Genomic DNA, 15,535 nt, shown 5'->3' with positions numbered 1-15,535 from the left:
GTTAGTCGCCTCTTACGAAAAGCATAGTCGCCTTTTAAGGCAAGCATGGGTTGCTGTCTAATTGGCCAAAAATCTTTGATGTCTTTGTAATGTTGAATTGAAAACATCTGGACAGATTGCTGTTGACTGAACAACGTTATGAAATATGCCTCATGCTCTTGAGTTCGCACCCTCACTTACTCACCGGTGTTCCACTCACTCACTCACTCACTCACTCACTCACTCACTCACTCACTCACTCACTCACTCACTCACTCACTCACTCACTCACTCACTCACTCACTCACTCACCCACTCACCCACCCACCCACCCACCCACTCACTCTGTGTATTATTGTCAGATGAGGAGCCGCCTTATTGCCAGGCATCCAAAGAACTATGAGAATCTCGAGAAAATCCAGCAGTCTATATTCCTGTTGGACCTGACTGACGAGAGTCCATCCGATGCCAGTGAGGTACGTGACACAGTCAAGCAGCTCCGAAATGAGGTACACTCAGTATGAATGCTAGGTTTGCCCCGCTAACAATCTCAGTTTGCCAGGGATGGAGGGGCAGCCTAGTGGTTAAAGTGAGTCCAATTTTACTACCCAGGTACCCTACCCCCTATTGCCGTACCTGGGTACCTGCTGTAGGTCTCAAGAGTTGGGTACAAAATATCCGATTGGGAATTATTGTCCCCTGTCACAAAGTGGAAGGGGGCTATAGGAATGGGTGCTGTCCATCCGTCTTTCCATCTGTCCATCAAGACTTCCGTCTGTCATGTTTCTTTTCCGGAGCATAACTCAAAAACCATGAAAGATATCTTAACTAAACTTGGCACATGGATGGGTCTAGTAGTGAATTGCTCCCTTTTGATAGTTTGGGATTTAATTTTTTTAATTTTTTTTTGAGTTTCCATAGCAATGACTTTGACTGTAAATAGTGGTAGCACACCTTTCCAGAGCTGATCTTGAAAACTGTACAATATTTCTTCACCAAGCTTGGCAGATAGATAGGTCTAGTGGTCAACTGGTGCCTTTTCATTTTTTTCCACAAAAAATTATTTTTCGAGTTTGAATTACACTGAAAATGGCTGTAGTGCTAGTTTCAAGAGCAGATCTTGAAAATCTTACAATATTTCTTCACCAAACTTGGCACATAGTTAGGTCTAGTGGTGAACAGGGGCCTTTTGACAGTATGGGATTTTTGTCCCCCGCCGCGTGAAGTGCGAAGCGGGGGATATAGTATTCACGACCGTCCGTACGTACGTCCGTCCTTCTGTACGTCCGTCCGTACGTCCCACCTGTTGCCGCGATATCTCAAGAACTAAACACTGGATTGTCTTCATATTTGGAACTATGGTGTATATACAGACTCCGCAGACACCAGTCGGTTTTGGTGACCTTGACCCCATTTTCAAGGTCACAGCAGGCATATCTGCTTTTGGAGTTGGAAAACGGTGTTGCCGCGATATCTCAAGAACTAAGCTCTGGATTGTCTTCCTATTTGGGACTAGGGTGTATATATGGACTCCGCAGACACCAGTCGGTTTTGGTGACCTTGAGCCCATTTTCAAGGTCACAGCAGGTAAATCTGCTTTTGGAGTTGGAAAACGGTGTTGCCGCAATATCTCAAGAACTAATCACAGGATTGTCTTCATGTTTGGAACTATGGTGTATATACAGACACCGCAGACACCAGTCGGTTTTGGTGACCTTGACCCCATTTTCAAGGTCATAGCAGGCAAATCTGCTTTTGGAGTTAGAAAACGGTGTTGCCGCGATATCTCAAGAACTAAACACTGGATTGTCTTCATATTTGGAACTATGGTGTATATACAGACTCCGCAGACACCAGTCGGTTTTGGTGACCTTGACCCCATTTTCAAGGTCACAGCAGGTAAATCTGCTTTTGGAGTTGGAAAACGGTGTTGCCGCGATATCTCAAGCACTAATCGCAGGATTGTCTTAATATTTGGAACTATGGTGTATATACAGACTCCGCAGACACCAGTCGGTTTTGGTGACCTTGACACCATTTTCAAGGTCACAGCAGGTAAATCTGCTTTTGGAGTTAAAAAACGGTGTTGCCACGATATCTCAAGAACTAATCGCAGTATTGTCTTCATGTTTGGAACTATGGTGTATATACAGACACCGCAGACACCAGTCGGTTTTGGTGACCTTGACCCCATTTTCAAGGTCACAGCAGGCAAATCTACTTTTGGAGTTTGAAAACAGAGTTGCCGCGATATTTCAAGAACTAAACACTGGATTGTTTTCATATTTGGGACTATGGTGTATATACAGACTCCGCAGACACCAGTCGGTTTTGGTGACCTTGACCCCATTTTCAAGGTCACAGCAGGTAAATCTGCTTTTGGAGTTGGAAAACGGTGTTGCCGCGATATCTCAAGAACTAATCGCAGGATTGTCTTAATATTTGGAACTATGATGTATATACAGACATCGCAGACACCAGTCGGTTTTGGTGACCTTGACCCTATTTTCAAGGTCACAGCAGGCAAATCTGCTTTTGGAGTTAGAAAACGGTGTTGCCGCGATATCTCAAGAACTAATCGCTGGATTGTCTTCATATTTGGTATTTTGGTGTATATACAGGCGGGGGACATTTCGTCACTTCTGTGACAAATACTTGTTTCAGAATGTTTCCTTGGCAAGAACTGGACTTCGGCTCAAATACATGTAGCATTCATTTTAGACTCAGAAACTGTTTACAGATTCTACAAAAGGATCTACGCAGGGTTGTCTGAGAACTATTACCATAATTACCTAATTGAGATGTATATCACTTGACATGAAGTTTAAAGCCCAGGTGGGTCAAGTGTATACAATGCTCAGTAGGGTCAAATCAAGGAATGAGATGACTAGAATGAGATGACTAGAATGTGGAATGAAATACTGTTCCCCTGGACACACCCTGTAGAGAACAGTCATGGTGATGGACTCCAGGTGGCTCACTTGAATGTATGATCACTCAATGCTCATTTTGAAGATGTGAAGAATTATAAGTTTATTGGTGTGGTTCCTGATTTGTGTTTCCCAGAAACTCACATCAATGATTACAGTGAAAGAGACCTCCAAGGATATAAAGGCTACCGTATATGTCCGCAGATCAGCCGAATTTTGAGGATCAGAAAAAAGATTCTGTAGAAAAGGTTTGGCTTATCCACGGGATACACTTTCATGATAGTATTTGTCTTGCAGTCCGACTTCGCAGTGTTTTTTTTTTGCCTATCACTTCCAGGTTCGGCTTATCTACGGGTCATATAATTTTCTTTCGTATTTCAATGTTTCAATTTCAAGTTAATACCTCGGCTTATCTACGGGGTCGGCTTATCTGCGGTCATATACGGTACACAGTATTGCTTTGTATGTGTTTCAAGAACAGTGTCCACCTGTGTGATATATCGTCATCTCACCGTATTGAATACATTTCCTTTCTTGTTGGCAAGTTCTGCATCTGTTAGGTCTAGTGGTGAACAGGGGCCTTTTGACAGTATGGGATTTTTTCAGAATGTTTCCTTGGCAAGAACTGGACTTCGGCTCAAATACATGTAGCATTCATTTTAGACTCAGAAACTGTTTACAGATTCTACAAAAGGATCTACGCAGGGTTGTCTGAGAACTATTACCATAATTACGGGTCATATAATTTTCATTCGTATTTCAATGTTTCAATTTCAAGTTAATACCTCGGCTTATCTATGGGGTCGGCTTATCTGCGGTCATATACGGTACACAGTATTGCTGTGTATGTGTTTCAAGAACAGTGTCCACCTGTGTGATATATCGTCATCTCACCGTATTGAATACATTTCCTTTCTTGTTGGCAAGTTCTGCATTGCTTGTGTGTATGTTCATCCAAAAGTGTGGTGGACACGGTTGCGACATTCACTTACTGATTTCATGCAGAAACTCATCACAAATATAGTTACATATTCTATATTAAACTGCACATGGCAAGATTAGTCCATTTACAAAAAGGTCCAGTGAACATAGTTTAAAGGGGCTAATGGCTTGCACACAACCAGACATGTCATATTGGCGGGGGATATGAGTATTTCATTCTTGTTTACTGGAGCCCCATCTTCCCGAGGCAAGGGACTTAACTGACTTTAAAAGTCCAGTTTCCACCCTTGCCGAACTTGGCTGGAATTACTGGGCTCGATCGGAGCGCCACCAGTGGCTATTACCAGTTATGTCCCTTCTAAGCCTCTCCTATGGACCAGTCAGATCCCACCTCTCGTATGACTTGCGTTTGCTTCACACAAAATGGTGGTGCTCAGTCAGGACGATCTGATCGACAATCAAGATCTATATTGTGATAAAACGGGTCTTACATCGCGAAATGCATCAAATCACGTGAGCACCTTGATTAAAAACATGAAAGGATTTGGAAAATATCTGCTGACAACGAATTGGCGATGCACATGCTTTGCAAACCCTGCAATCGATCGAAATTTGCAAGACAGTTTACGAACCGGATATTGATTTCGGTGCGTGATTTTGATTGGACTATGCATAGACTCGTTAGTCCAGACAAAAGTAACTCCATAATACCAGCCTAGTTCGGCAAGGGTGGAAACTGGACTTTTATAGTCAGTTAACTCCTTTTCCTCGGGAAGATGCTGGAGCCCTGGCAAAACGTATTTAGTATAAAACAAACTGGTAATGTATACACTGAAGTTGACAAAAAATGTATTTTTATTCAAACCTATAAAAGTCAGAAAGAAATATGGACATTAGAGACTTGAACTGAAACCATTGTGTTTCAGTGATTTGGGTCTTCGTGTATCTGAAAAACTGTTTGGAGCACGCTTTGAAATAAAAAACTTGCCATGAGGACCCGCAGACTTTAGAAACCTGATGGCCCAGACTGAACTCTTCAAGCACTCATTTTAAAAAGTTTAAATTTTTACCAAGTAGCCATATGGCTACAAGTATTTTTTACTTAGGTAGCTAGTGGTAAAATCAAGCAAATATTGTAGGTAGCTAAAAGCATTTGAAATTATTTTTCATAATATGTACAAGTCATAAGACTAGTCTTGGAATTGTATATTACTGGAAACTGTTCTTGATTTTTGTTATTTGTGACATAAACCGTTATGCAAATTAGGTTGCTAGATTACATAGGTACAATGTATATCCTTGCTTATCCAATGAGCATTGTCAGCCGAAATAACATTCATATTTCTGTATTTCTGTTCATTGTCGACTTGATGAGGGATTATTCCGCAAGTACAATTATTAGCAGACATGTTTTCCACAATCAGCTGTTATTTATTTTTGTGTCTACATATGTGAAGCTTTTGAATTTAGTTGCCACAAGATATTTTTCAAAGTAATCATTTGGTGACCTCTGAATTTTGGATAGTTGACAAATTTAGGTCGCAACTTCAAGACCTGAAACTGCAGCTCTTTGCGACAAATAAATCGACACATAAATTTACTGAAAGCCAGAAGGACCAATACAAATTTGAAACTAAGGGCCGGACACGAGATCTACCTGCCACGGGCCTATAGGCAGGGGCTTATTTCGAACACTGGTTCAAAGGGGCATTGAACCCAACAAATTTACTCACTCTGATTTCAAATTGCAGACGTTACTAAAATACTATTCACTCCCATTACCATGATTGACAAATCATTATAGTAACATACGTTCTGTTTTCAGCTTGCGTGGCGGGGACTAGGTGGTAATGCAGACAACAAGTTCTTTGATAAATCCCTCAACATTTCTGCTCACAAGAACGGACTGTTCTGCTCCAACTGTGACGTAAGTATAGTATATATTCTCTGTAAATCTTGTCGCTAGAGGCGACTAATGGGGTCGGGTAAAATATAAATCAACATAAACAGTCTCAGTTGGTCTGGCTGTTCTATAGTTGACTGGTGTGTACATTGGACCTGTAAAGATATAGGTCTTCAGCACCCATGCTGGCCGTAAAAGGCGACTATGCTTGTCGTAAGAGGCGACTAACGGGATCGGGTGGTCAGGCTTGCTGAATTGGTTGATGCATGTCATCGTATCCCAATTGCGTGGATCGATGTTCATGATGTCAATCACTGGATTGTCTGGTCCAGACTTGATTATTTACCGACCGCCGTCATATAGCTGGAATAATGCTGAGTGCAGCGTTAAACAAAAAACAAACCAAAAACCATGTCATACTGTGTTCCAGCATGCTCCGTTTGACGCCATGGTGCTGGTGGTGAGCACGTACTATGTCCATGTCAAGATGCAGGAGGTCGATGGCAAGTGGCAGGTCAGTAACACGCTCAGATGGGACAGTCGTCATGTAAGTGGCGAATATTTAAGGTTTTGACTAAATGAGGCAATTAAGTTTTCCGGCTCTCTGATTTGTTGGAATATTTTTCACGTATTTTCATGATTTTGTTCATAAAATCAACTTAAAAAAAAAAATTAAACTTTTTTTATAGTTTTATTTGGTATTTTATTTTATTATTTTGCCCCTTGGCATGCTGAAATGGAAAATATATGAGACAAGACATGAAACTGATCCAGCCCAGCAGAGTATCACCAAATTGTGTCAGATCCAGATAGTTGACAGGCACCTGATGCACCTTGACCTAGTTCCGCTATCTACCTGGTGTGATGTGTGGTATGTGGCGTGGACTCTGCCCTGTCTGCTGGTTTGCTTGAATTATGTCAGTCAGGCAGGGTCACTGCTTCGTCAATTGCCACTTGACTATTTTGGCAGTTCATGTGATATCCATGTCTAAAGTACGAACCCGTTATTCTCTGAAACTGAGACTTAAGCTTAAAAAAATAAAAGAATTCGTTCTCGGGCAATGACTTTTGAAAATATAGGGCGGGTGGGCGGGCGGGCGGTGCTTTTTTGTTGTTGCTTGTTCAGTATGTAACCAAATAAACAGTTGTGTACCATCAACCTGGGATAGGGCCTCCCTACATTAACAAACATACAAGCTCCTATAGCTGCTGTGACCATAACACGAGATGCACAGTGAAGCAGTGCGCATGTGAAGTGAAGTAACTGCATGCTATATTGGATCGCATTGTTTTTAAGTATTCAGACCTTTTAATTTGTTTTTAAAAATGGAAATAAAAACGAAACGTACGGCAGATATTATGATGAAACAAGACTATTATTTTTTTTAGGCTTAGAAATAGTGAGTGAGTGAGTGAGTATGGTTTTACGCCGCTTTTAGCAATATTCCAGCAATATCAAAGGGGGGGGACACCAGAAATGGGCTTCACACATTGTACCCATGTCGGGAATCGAACCCGGGTCTTGGACGTGACGAGCGAACGCTTTAACCACTAGGCTACCCGACCGCCCCAGGCTTAGAAATAAACATTTCAGCTATGATATCAGAGATTCATTGAAGCATTCTCAGGACGAGGATGATCGAACCACATGTTTGTTGTACCTGAACCACATTATGAAAGTGGTGAAATTAACCGACTCAATTTGATAAGACATATCCTCTTTAGGCTAAACAACATACCGTATTCGACGTAATAAGCGCCGCGCTCTAATAAGCTACCACAGCGATATTGGCTTATATATTGGCTAGTGAACAATCTCATTTAGCACCCTTCCAATTGATCAATGTACACAAGACTTATTTATTCGCGTATAATACGTACTTGTGTGTAATATGCACCCTTAATTATGGGCAATTACATTCTGGAAAAATATATCTGTCGTATATAAACATTGCAGGCTGTCAGCATAAACCACGAAATTTATCTTTTAACTTTTTCACAAAAGTAATATTCTAATAAGAGCCCCCTATTACTAATTTTGAGTGCGCCCTGGGCGCTTATTATATCGAATACGGTAGTACTGTTTCCATACAAATCTCTTAATACATCGTACATGAAAGAGTCCTATGCCTTATGCATGTCTGTGTAGGTACACCCCTCAACTTTTAGTCTCATGGTGTACCGGCCCCTCCAGCTTATAAAATCCTGTTCACCCTGCTACTGCGGTGTTAGAAATTGGCACTAGTCCTGTAGTCCTTGCCAAACTGCCCAAAAGTTAAGGTATCAAAAGGACCAGTAGAAATTTACCATTATTAAGGGTTTTTCTGTGTTATCGTTGTAAGGACTAGGGGAATAAAAGTGTTAGCTTCTACCACAGCTACTGACACAGGTTGTATTATTTCAGGGTCGGGGTAGCCTTGAGGTTAGAGGATTCGCTCCTTATACCAAAGACCCATTCCCACATGGGTCGACCGCCTCCATGGTCTAGTGGTAGAGCGTCCGCCCGGAGAGAGGAAGGTTCGGGGTTCCATCCCCGGCCACGTCATACCAAAAGACATTAAAAGATGGTACTTGTTGTTACCCTGTCTGGCGCTCGGCATTAAGGGACTAAAACAAGGACTGGTCGGCTCAGAGTCAGTATACTGTGTCTGAGTGGGGTATTCATGTTAAACTGTGGCATGGTACCTCAGTGAGCTAGCACTTTAAATCTGCATCAGTCCGGACTAGTACAAGCAGACACACACACACACACACGTACATGCACGTTGCTATATAAGTGGAATAATCTTGGACGCGACGTTAAACCCCATTTCACCTCACTACCACATGGGTACAATGTGTGAAGTCTTTTTCTGGTGTCACCTGCCATGATATTGTTAGAATATTGCTAAAAGTGGCGCAAATCACTCACTCACTCACATATTATTTGAGATTATTCACAACTTATGAGGGTACAGTTTGCATGCAGTAAAACCCGGAATGTATTCTCACCATCAAAAGAAACGCGAACCATAAAACATATGGAGAAGTATGTACGTTAAGAAGAGATGTTTCCAATGTGTACCACTTAAAGACAAAAGTAACAATAAGTCGAGTGTTACCACAGAGTGTCTTTATACTTATCACGATATGATCCACGTGATTTCCAAACTTTACACGCTAATCCTGCATGTGCATCTCGAGGTCATGGATCTATGACATCACATGTGATGTGTTCATGAGCATCGGTTCACACAACATACCTGTACAGTAAACTACGGTTATAACGAACACGCTTATAACGAACTAACGGATATAACGAACTAACTTTTTCGTCCCGACTATATGCTGTAGTTATGCTGTACATCTGCTTATAACGAATTATGGTTATAACGAACTAAAATTAGTAGTCCCTTTGAGCTCGTTTTAACCGTAGTTTACTGTATATTCATTTGTGCATCAAACCAATCTAATATCTCTTGAATATGAGTAATTCTTCCTATATTAACCAACATGAATGGTGTTCAAGTTTCTTTTGGTGGTGAGTATATATTGCAACGTCTTGCTACAGGTTCCCATCAAAGTTTATACATGTACCGGGGGCACGGGTGGCCCAGTCGTCTAAGGCGCCGCAATTCGCTGTGCAGAATTGCGTTCCTTGGGCACGCCAGAAACCTATGATTGTGGTTTCGAATCCCGGTTCGCCCCGATTATGTTTCTAGGTTTGTCAGCACCATACCAGTGCTCGTAGGTTTCACCGAAGTGGGAAACGTCTGAGACCTGCATCACTTCAGGCTTTCCTCCTACATTAAGCCGCGATATAACTGGAATACTGTTAAAAGTGGCGTTAAACCCAACTCACTCACTCACTCAATTATACATGTACCATGTGTAGTGGTGGTGTTGATAATATGGTCATGTGAATTATTTATGACAGGGCAGCACAGCTGTAAGACAGTTACCTCCCCCTGAAGAACTCACGTTTGACCTTGATGATGTCCTCCAACAGAGGATCAAGTTCACGAGAGATGCATTTAAAGAACTGGTATGTATATAATACGTAGGAAGATCTGGACACATGAGTTACCATGGTTACGTGTGTCATTGACGGATTGTGTGGCATTGAAATCTTCTCATACATCTCAAGACAATGTACAAGATGGATGCATGTAGTCCAATGATCTGAAGCACCAGAATCCATTGTGAAGAGTTGTGTCCCTTAGATTTGCCTGGATCCACTGACTAGGATTTGAATCACAACATTTGACCTGATTGTGATCCTTGTTCAGCACCATACCCATTCTCATTTGCTTTTCCAGTGATATTTGTAAACAGATCCCATTATGATGCCGTCCGCCCGGAGAGCGGAAGGTCCGGGGTTAGATCCCCTGGCCGCGTCATACCAAAAGACGTTAAAAGATGGTACTTGTTGTTACCCTGTCTGGCGCTTGGCATTAAGGGGCTAAAACAAGGACTGGTCGGCTTGGAGTCAGTATACTGTGTCTGAGTGGGGTATTCATGTTAAACTGCGGCATGATATCTCAGTGAGCTAGCACTATAAATCGGCATCAGTCCGGACTAGTACAAGCAGCCACACACACACATACATGTGCATGCACGTCGCTATATAAGTGCAATAATCTTGGACGCGACGTTAAACCCCATTTCACCTTACATCTACGCAATTTGACTCAAATATGTATACGATACGTATCGCAACCTTTAATACGTATCATATCGTGACTTGCTGTATCGTTTCACCTCTCCCACCAACCCAAACCCACTCACTCATTCACTCACCCTGTTCTCGCTAGTGTGCCACTGTGGAGGTGAAGACAGGGCTGTTTACAGACTACGGCAAACAATACTTGAAGTCGGTCAAAGTTCACCCCGATGCTCACGTACAGATGGCGCTGCAACTCACATACTTCAGGAAGTACAGAAAGTAGGTACCCCGTGGCATACAGTCTCACATCCTTCACTTGAGTGGAATCGCTGAAATATATCTGTACTCTTTATTTGTTTATTGTTTAATGCCGTGACCCAGCTAAATGGGGGGCATGGGTGGCCCAGTCGTCTAAGGCGCCGTGATTCGCTGCGTCACTTGGGTACACCAGAAACCTATGATTGTGGGTTCGAATCCCGGTTCGCCCCGATTATTTTTCTAGGTTTGTCAGCACCATACTGAAGTGGTAAAATGTCTGAGACCTGCATCACGTCGGGCTTTCCTCCCACATTAAGCTGAAATGCCGTGATATAACTGGAATAATGTTAAAAGCGGTGTTAAACCCAACTCACTCACTCACTCCAGCAAAATGATGATAGTATGTAACTAATTGAGTGTTTATGACCAGACTATTCAGGAATTGACAACATGAGCAACAATCTTCGCAATTGTCATGCATCAACTTGTGATACCCTGGCTACACATAGTTTAGTCATGCCTGCGTAATGGTGGCTATTGGTAATATACGACCTTGTTTATTTGAGACAACAACAGAATTATAACTAAAGTTCAAACTGCAGGGGAAGATTTTGTTTGTTTGTTGTTTATAGCTGCACTCAGCAATTGTCCAACAATATGACGGCAGTCTGTAAATAATCATGTCTGGACCAGACAACATTGATCAATATAGAGAGCATCTATCCACTAAATTGGGAAGTGATGATATGCATCAAACATGTCAGCGAACCTGACCACCTGATCCCATTACCAGTAGTTGCCTCTTATGACATGCATGGGTTGGTGAAGACCTATTGTCACTGATATCTGTAACTGTGCAAGCCTCACTGCTGTCATAATAGTGCAAGAACAACTGTAGGTTATACATGTGACATGTTCTTTATGCTTTTGACCCGTGAAGATTCCGGGGTAGAATAGGTCTTCAGCAACCCATGCTTGCCGTAAGAGGTGACTATGCCTGTCGTAAAAGGCGACTAACGGGATCGGGTGGTCAGGCTCACTGATTTGGTTGATGCATGTCATTGATCCCAATTGCGTGGATCGATGTTCATGATATTAATCACTGGGTTGTCTGGTCCAGACTTGATTATTTACAGACCGCCGTCATATAGCTGGAATATTGCTGAGTGTGGCGTTAAACAACAAACCAACCCACCAACCAATCTTTATGCTTTTCATTGCTTTGTTCAAAACCTTATGAAACATTTATTGAACAGACCTGCCCCGACATATGAGACGGCGACAACCCGGCGTTTCTACCACGCTCGCACTGAGACGATGAGGTCTTGCACAGTGGAGGCGGTAGATTGGTGTAAATCCATGCTGGATGCTCGTGTCAGTGTGAGTATCAACAGGAAACAGCGACATCATGTAGTAAAACATGGCAGTTAAAGACCGCGCCATGGTCTAGTGGATTCCCTTTACCTTCACTTTTATATTCATGGACTGACATGATACAGCTCGAATATTGCTGACTGCAGCGAAAATTAACAATCACTCTCTACTGTACTGTTGCCATGGTTACAGTCCCAGAAGCGCCTGCAGCTGTTTCTCCGAGCCGTGTCCCGACACCAGCAGCTGATGACGGAGTCCCAGGACATGAACGGCTGTGACCGCCATCTGTTTGGCCTCTACTTGACCGCCAAGGAGGAGGGACTGCCCATGCCCGACATCTTCACAGATGCTACTTTCTTCAAGAGGTATTCAATATGTAGCCCTTACAGGCGACTATGATTGTCGTAAGAGGCGACTAACGGGATCGGGCTCCCTGACCTCGTTGATGCATGTCATTGTATCCCAGTTGAGTAGATCGATGCTTATGATATCAATCACTGGATTGTCTGGTCCAGATTCGATTATTTACAGACCACCGTCATATAACTGGAATATTGCTGAGTGTTGTGTTAAACAACAAGCAAACAAACAAATGCAATACAAACTCACTCTCCTGGAAAGTGTGCTTTACCATGTGCTGGTGTCATGATTTTATGTCTTGGTACATTGTCCATCTGTTGTTAACTTTTGCAAGTTTGATATCTCTGAAACTACAAGGCCTATGAAACTGACAATGGTGTGTGATGTGATTTGCAAGAAGCACTTCAGCTATAGTCAGTGATGGTGTCTCTCATTTGTTCTGATCAAAGACTTCTGATAACCAAAATACTGTTTCAAACAGCACAAAATACAAACACACTCTGTCTTTGGTTTAACATTTTTTTCAATATTTTGTTTATTTTTCTAGAGCATTTACATGGTTTTGCATAACAATATATTCAAAGAAATAAAGCATGACAGCTTGACCATAGATTATGAAAGTAATCTCTATTACAATTATTGACGGAAGAATACTTTGTTAACTCATTGATCTCCAATATGAATTGGAATGTTGGATGATACTTGTTATTTCTTAAGTTGAAAATATAATTTGTTTTAACAAAATAATGATAAGGTTTATAGGATTGTTATTTTTTGATAAATAACAAAAAAGAACATTTTCTTTGGTTATTGTTACCAGGCTGTGCATTTTGTGCGATATCCAAATTTCCATGTCTCGTCAGATGGAGCTTACTTTGTTGCATTCCCAAAATATATGTATAACATCTTCTGTTTCGTTACATTTAATGATAAATTACTATGCCTGCAAAACCTATTCCATGAGATCTTTATAACCAAAAAGAATAACAGAAATGTAATATTTCAAATTTTCAGTGGCGGGGGAGGTAATTATGTGTTGTCGACAAGCAGTATCGGCTACACGTCTGTGTACGGCGGAGTGTCCCCCATGTGTAGGAATGGATATGGCTGCTTCTACAGAATGGATTCAGATGAGTGAGTATATCACAGGCCTATGCAAAGTAAATACCATGTAGTTTTTTTCAGGATTCTCCTGAAAAAGTCTTTTTGAAGATTATGGATCAGAATAGGTTTTCAGTATGACATGGTTGTAATGCAAGAGCTTTTTTTAAAGTTGGTTTACGAATCACAACTCCAAACAATTGAAATGTAAAAAATTAGAAGCAGTATATTTTTTATTCCGCTGACCAGAAATATATGAAATACAGTCAACTACGTTAATAACGAACATGCTTATAACAAACTGACTGATATAATGAAATGTGTTTTCACCCCGTCAATTTGCTGTATATTTGCTGTATATATGCATATAACAAACTACGGTTATAACAAACTAAAATTGGTGGTCCCTTGAGTTCTTTATAACTGTAGTTTAGTGTAAGTTAAATATTTGACAAAATATTCATTTACTGTTGCCAATGCAGCCTTGACACATATTGCTGTTTTCTGCCGCTAAACAAAGATCTGAGGACATCCCATTACGGGTCACGTCAGAACGAACTTTCGTGAACTTTGACCGACCACTGAAACAAATAACAAGAAGTCAATTTCAGCCAATGAGAAAGCAGCTTTCTTGAGCTTTACGGCACTCGTTTCAACCTGGCGACATCCATTTCAGACTATGCTTGAAAAATATGTTGACACAGTTCTCGATTAAAATTTTGAAAACTGAACAAAAGAACAATCCGGAATGTCTAATATATGGTTATGATTGTATGGCAGTGCTTACCACATACTGTGCCTCCGTACAAATGTTTAACCTACGGAAGCGAGAGACAGATGATAATTTTGACGGAATCAGTCGTACGGGCCGTAACTCGTTCGGAATAGCCGTGTTAATATTTTAGAGGTTGCATGTTTAGAAAACACATTCCGACTGTCACTTTCATGATCTGGTAAACGATGCTTTGATTGGTGGGATGAAAGGTCGTTCTGACATGACCCGTAATAGGATGTCCTCAGATTTTTGTTTAGCGATAGTGAGAACTAAAATCTGATTTTAATGAGATTTGTTTATATTCCTACCTACTTTACGACCTTAATTTCTATCGCCAAAATCTGTCAATGAAAAAATAAAGAGGGTCTGTGGTCCCATCCAATCTATGTTTGTAAGGGGCAACCATATGAATCGGGTAGTCAGCCCAGGTCTTGGACCCCAGAATTATTCAAAATCAGCCTCCATTTTTCCATGGGTCCCCTGGCCCCTGTATTTCTGATACCCAGCCAATCATATTCCAGGTTATGGGTCACATGACTCATAAGTACCGGTATTCGTATCGTTCTCAAGCACCCAACCCACTCACTCACTCTTTCCATGTTGCAGGATCGGCACATTTATTTCGTCCTGGGTGGAGGACGAGGAAACAAGTGCCAAGGAGTTTACAGTGGAGTTTCACCAGACCCTCAGGGACATGCAAACATTACTGGACCACCGCGCCACCTCTGCCAGATTGTAGGGCGGGCAACTCCTGGCCTACTTCACATCCTAGCTAAGATTATTCCAAGTCCCATGATGCCTTACGATAGCCGTAGCACTTTATAGAATGAGTGCAAGCTCATAGAAATGCCACTTGCAGAATAAGAGCAGATCATAGCCTTGGTCACTATCACACAAATTTATATTTATGCATCAAAGTGACCGTATCGCTAGCTCTCCTTTGGGCTTCGATGACAGCACGTGGAGCCGTACAACCAATGTAAACAAAGGATAACTACGCAAAAACAAGTAGATTTTCACATATGAGCACACTTTCTTAATGAACCGTAACCATTCTTTGACATTTGTTTATGAAAATGTGTAGACTTGTCAAACATGAAACGGATGAAAAGCATATGCAATATCTTGAATGGACTGTAAAAGATGTAACGAATTATCACATGGCGCTGGCCTGTGACAGAGGTACTATGCTGGCTGGCTGCCGGCCGCATGGAACTCTGGGTAGAGAGTGGAACTAGCCCGAACATTGTTTGGTTTGGTTGGTCGGA

The 15,535-nt window shown here is 41.7% G+C and overlaps 1 protein-coding gene across 2 annotated transcripts in view; it reads left to right on the top strand.

The window, feature by feature from the left end:
• The window catches only part of LOC124135048 (peroxisomal carnitine O-octanoyltransferase-like), a 41,956-nt gene extending 26,675 nt beyond the window's left edge, over window positions 1–15,281 (top strand). The window contains exons 8-16 of one of the 2 annotated variants that reach the window (XM_046500213.2): window positions 342–455; window positions 5,677–5,778; window positions 6,185–6,268; window positions 9,671–9,778; window positions 10,548–10,678; window positions 11,914–12,037; window positions 12,224–12,396; window positions 13,406–13,525; window positions 14,874–15,281. In XM_046500213.2, the coding sequence (XP_046356169.2) occupies window positions 342–455; window positions 5,677–5,778; window positions 6,185–6,268; window positions 9,671–9,778; window positions 10,548–10,678; window positions 11,914–12,037; window positions 12,224–12,396; window positions 13,406–13,525; window positions 14,874–15,006 (1,089 nt within the window). In that variant the 3' untranslated portion in view covers window positions 15,007–15,281. The remainder of the gene's footprint in view (window positions 1–341; window positions 456–5,676; window positions 5,779–6,184; window positions 6,269–9,670; window positions 9,779–10,547; window positions 10,679–11,913; window positions 12,038–12,223; window positions 12,397–13,405; window positions 13,526–14,873) is intronic. The other variant, XM_046500214.2, reaches the window with a different exon arrangement.
• Window positions 15,282–15,535: the final 254 nt, after the last annotated feature.

The sequence above is a fragment of the Haliotis rufescens genome, unplaced genomic scaffold, assembly GCF_023055435.1.
Source record: "Haliotis rufescens isolate VD_foot unplaced genomic scaffold, xgHalRufe1.0.p SCAF_10, whole genome shotgun sequence".
Lineage (NCBI taxonomy): Eukaryota > Metazoa > Mollusca > Gastropoda > Lepetellida > Haliotidae > Haliotis > Haliotis rufescens.
The sequence above is the reverse complement of the archived record's forward strand: the minus strand, read 5'-3'. Positions and strand labels throughout refer to the sequence as shown.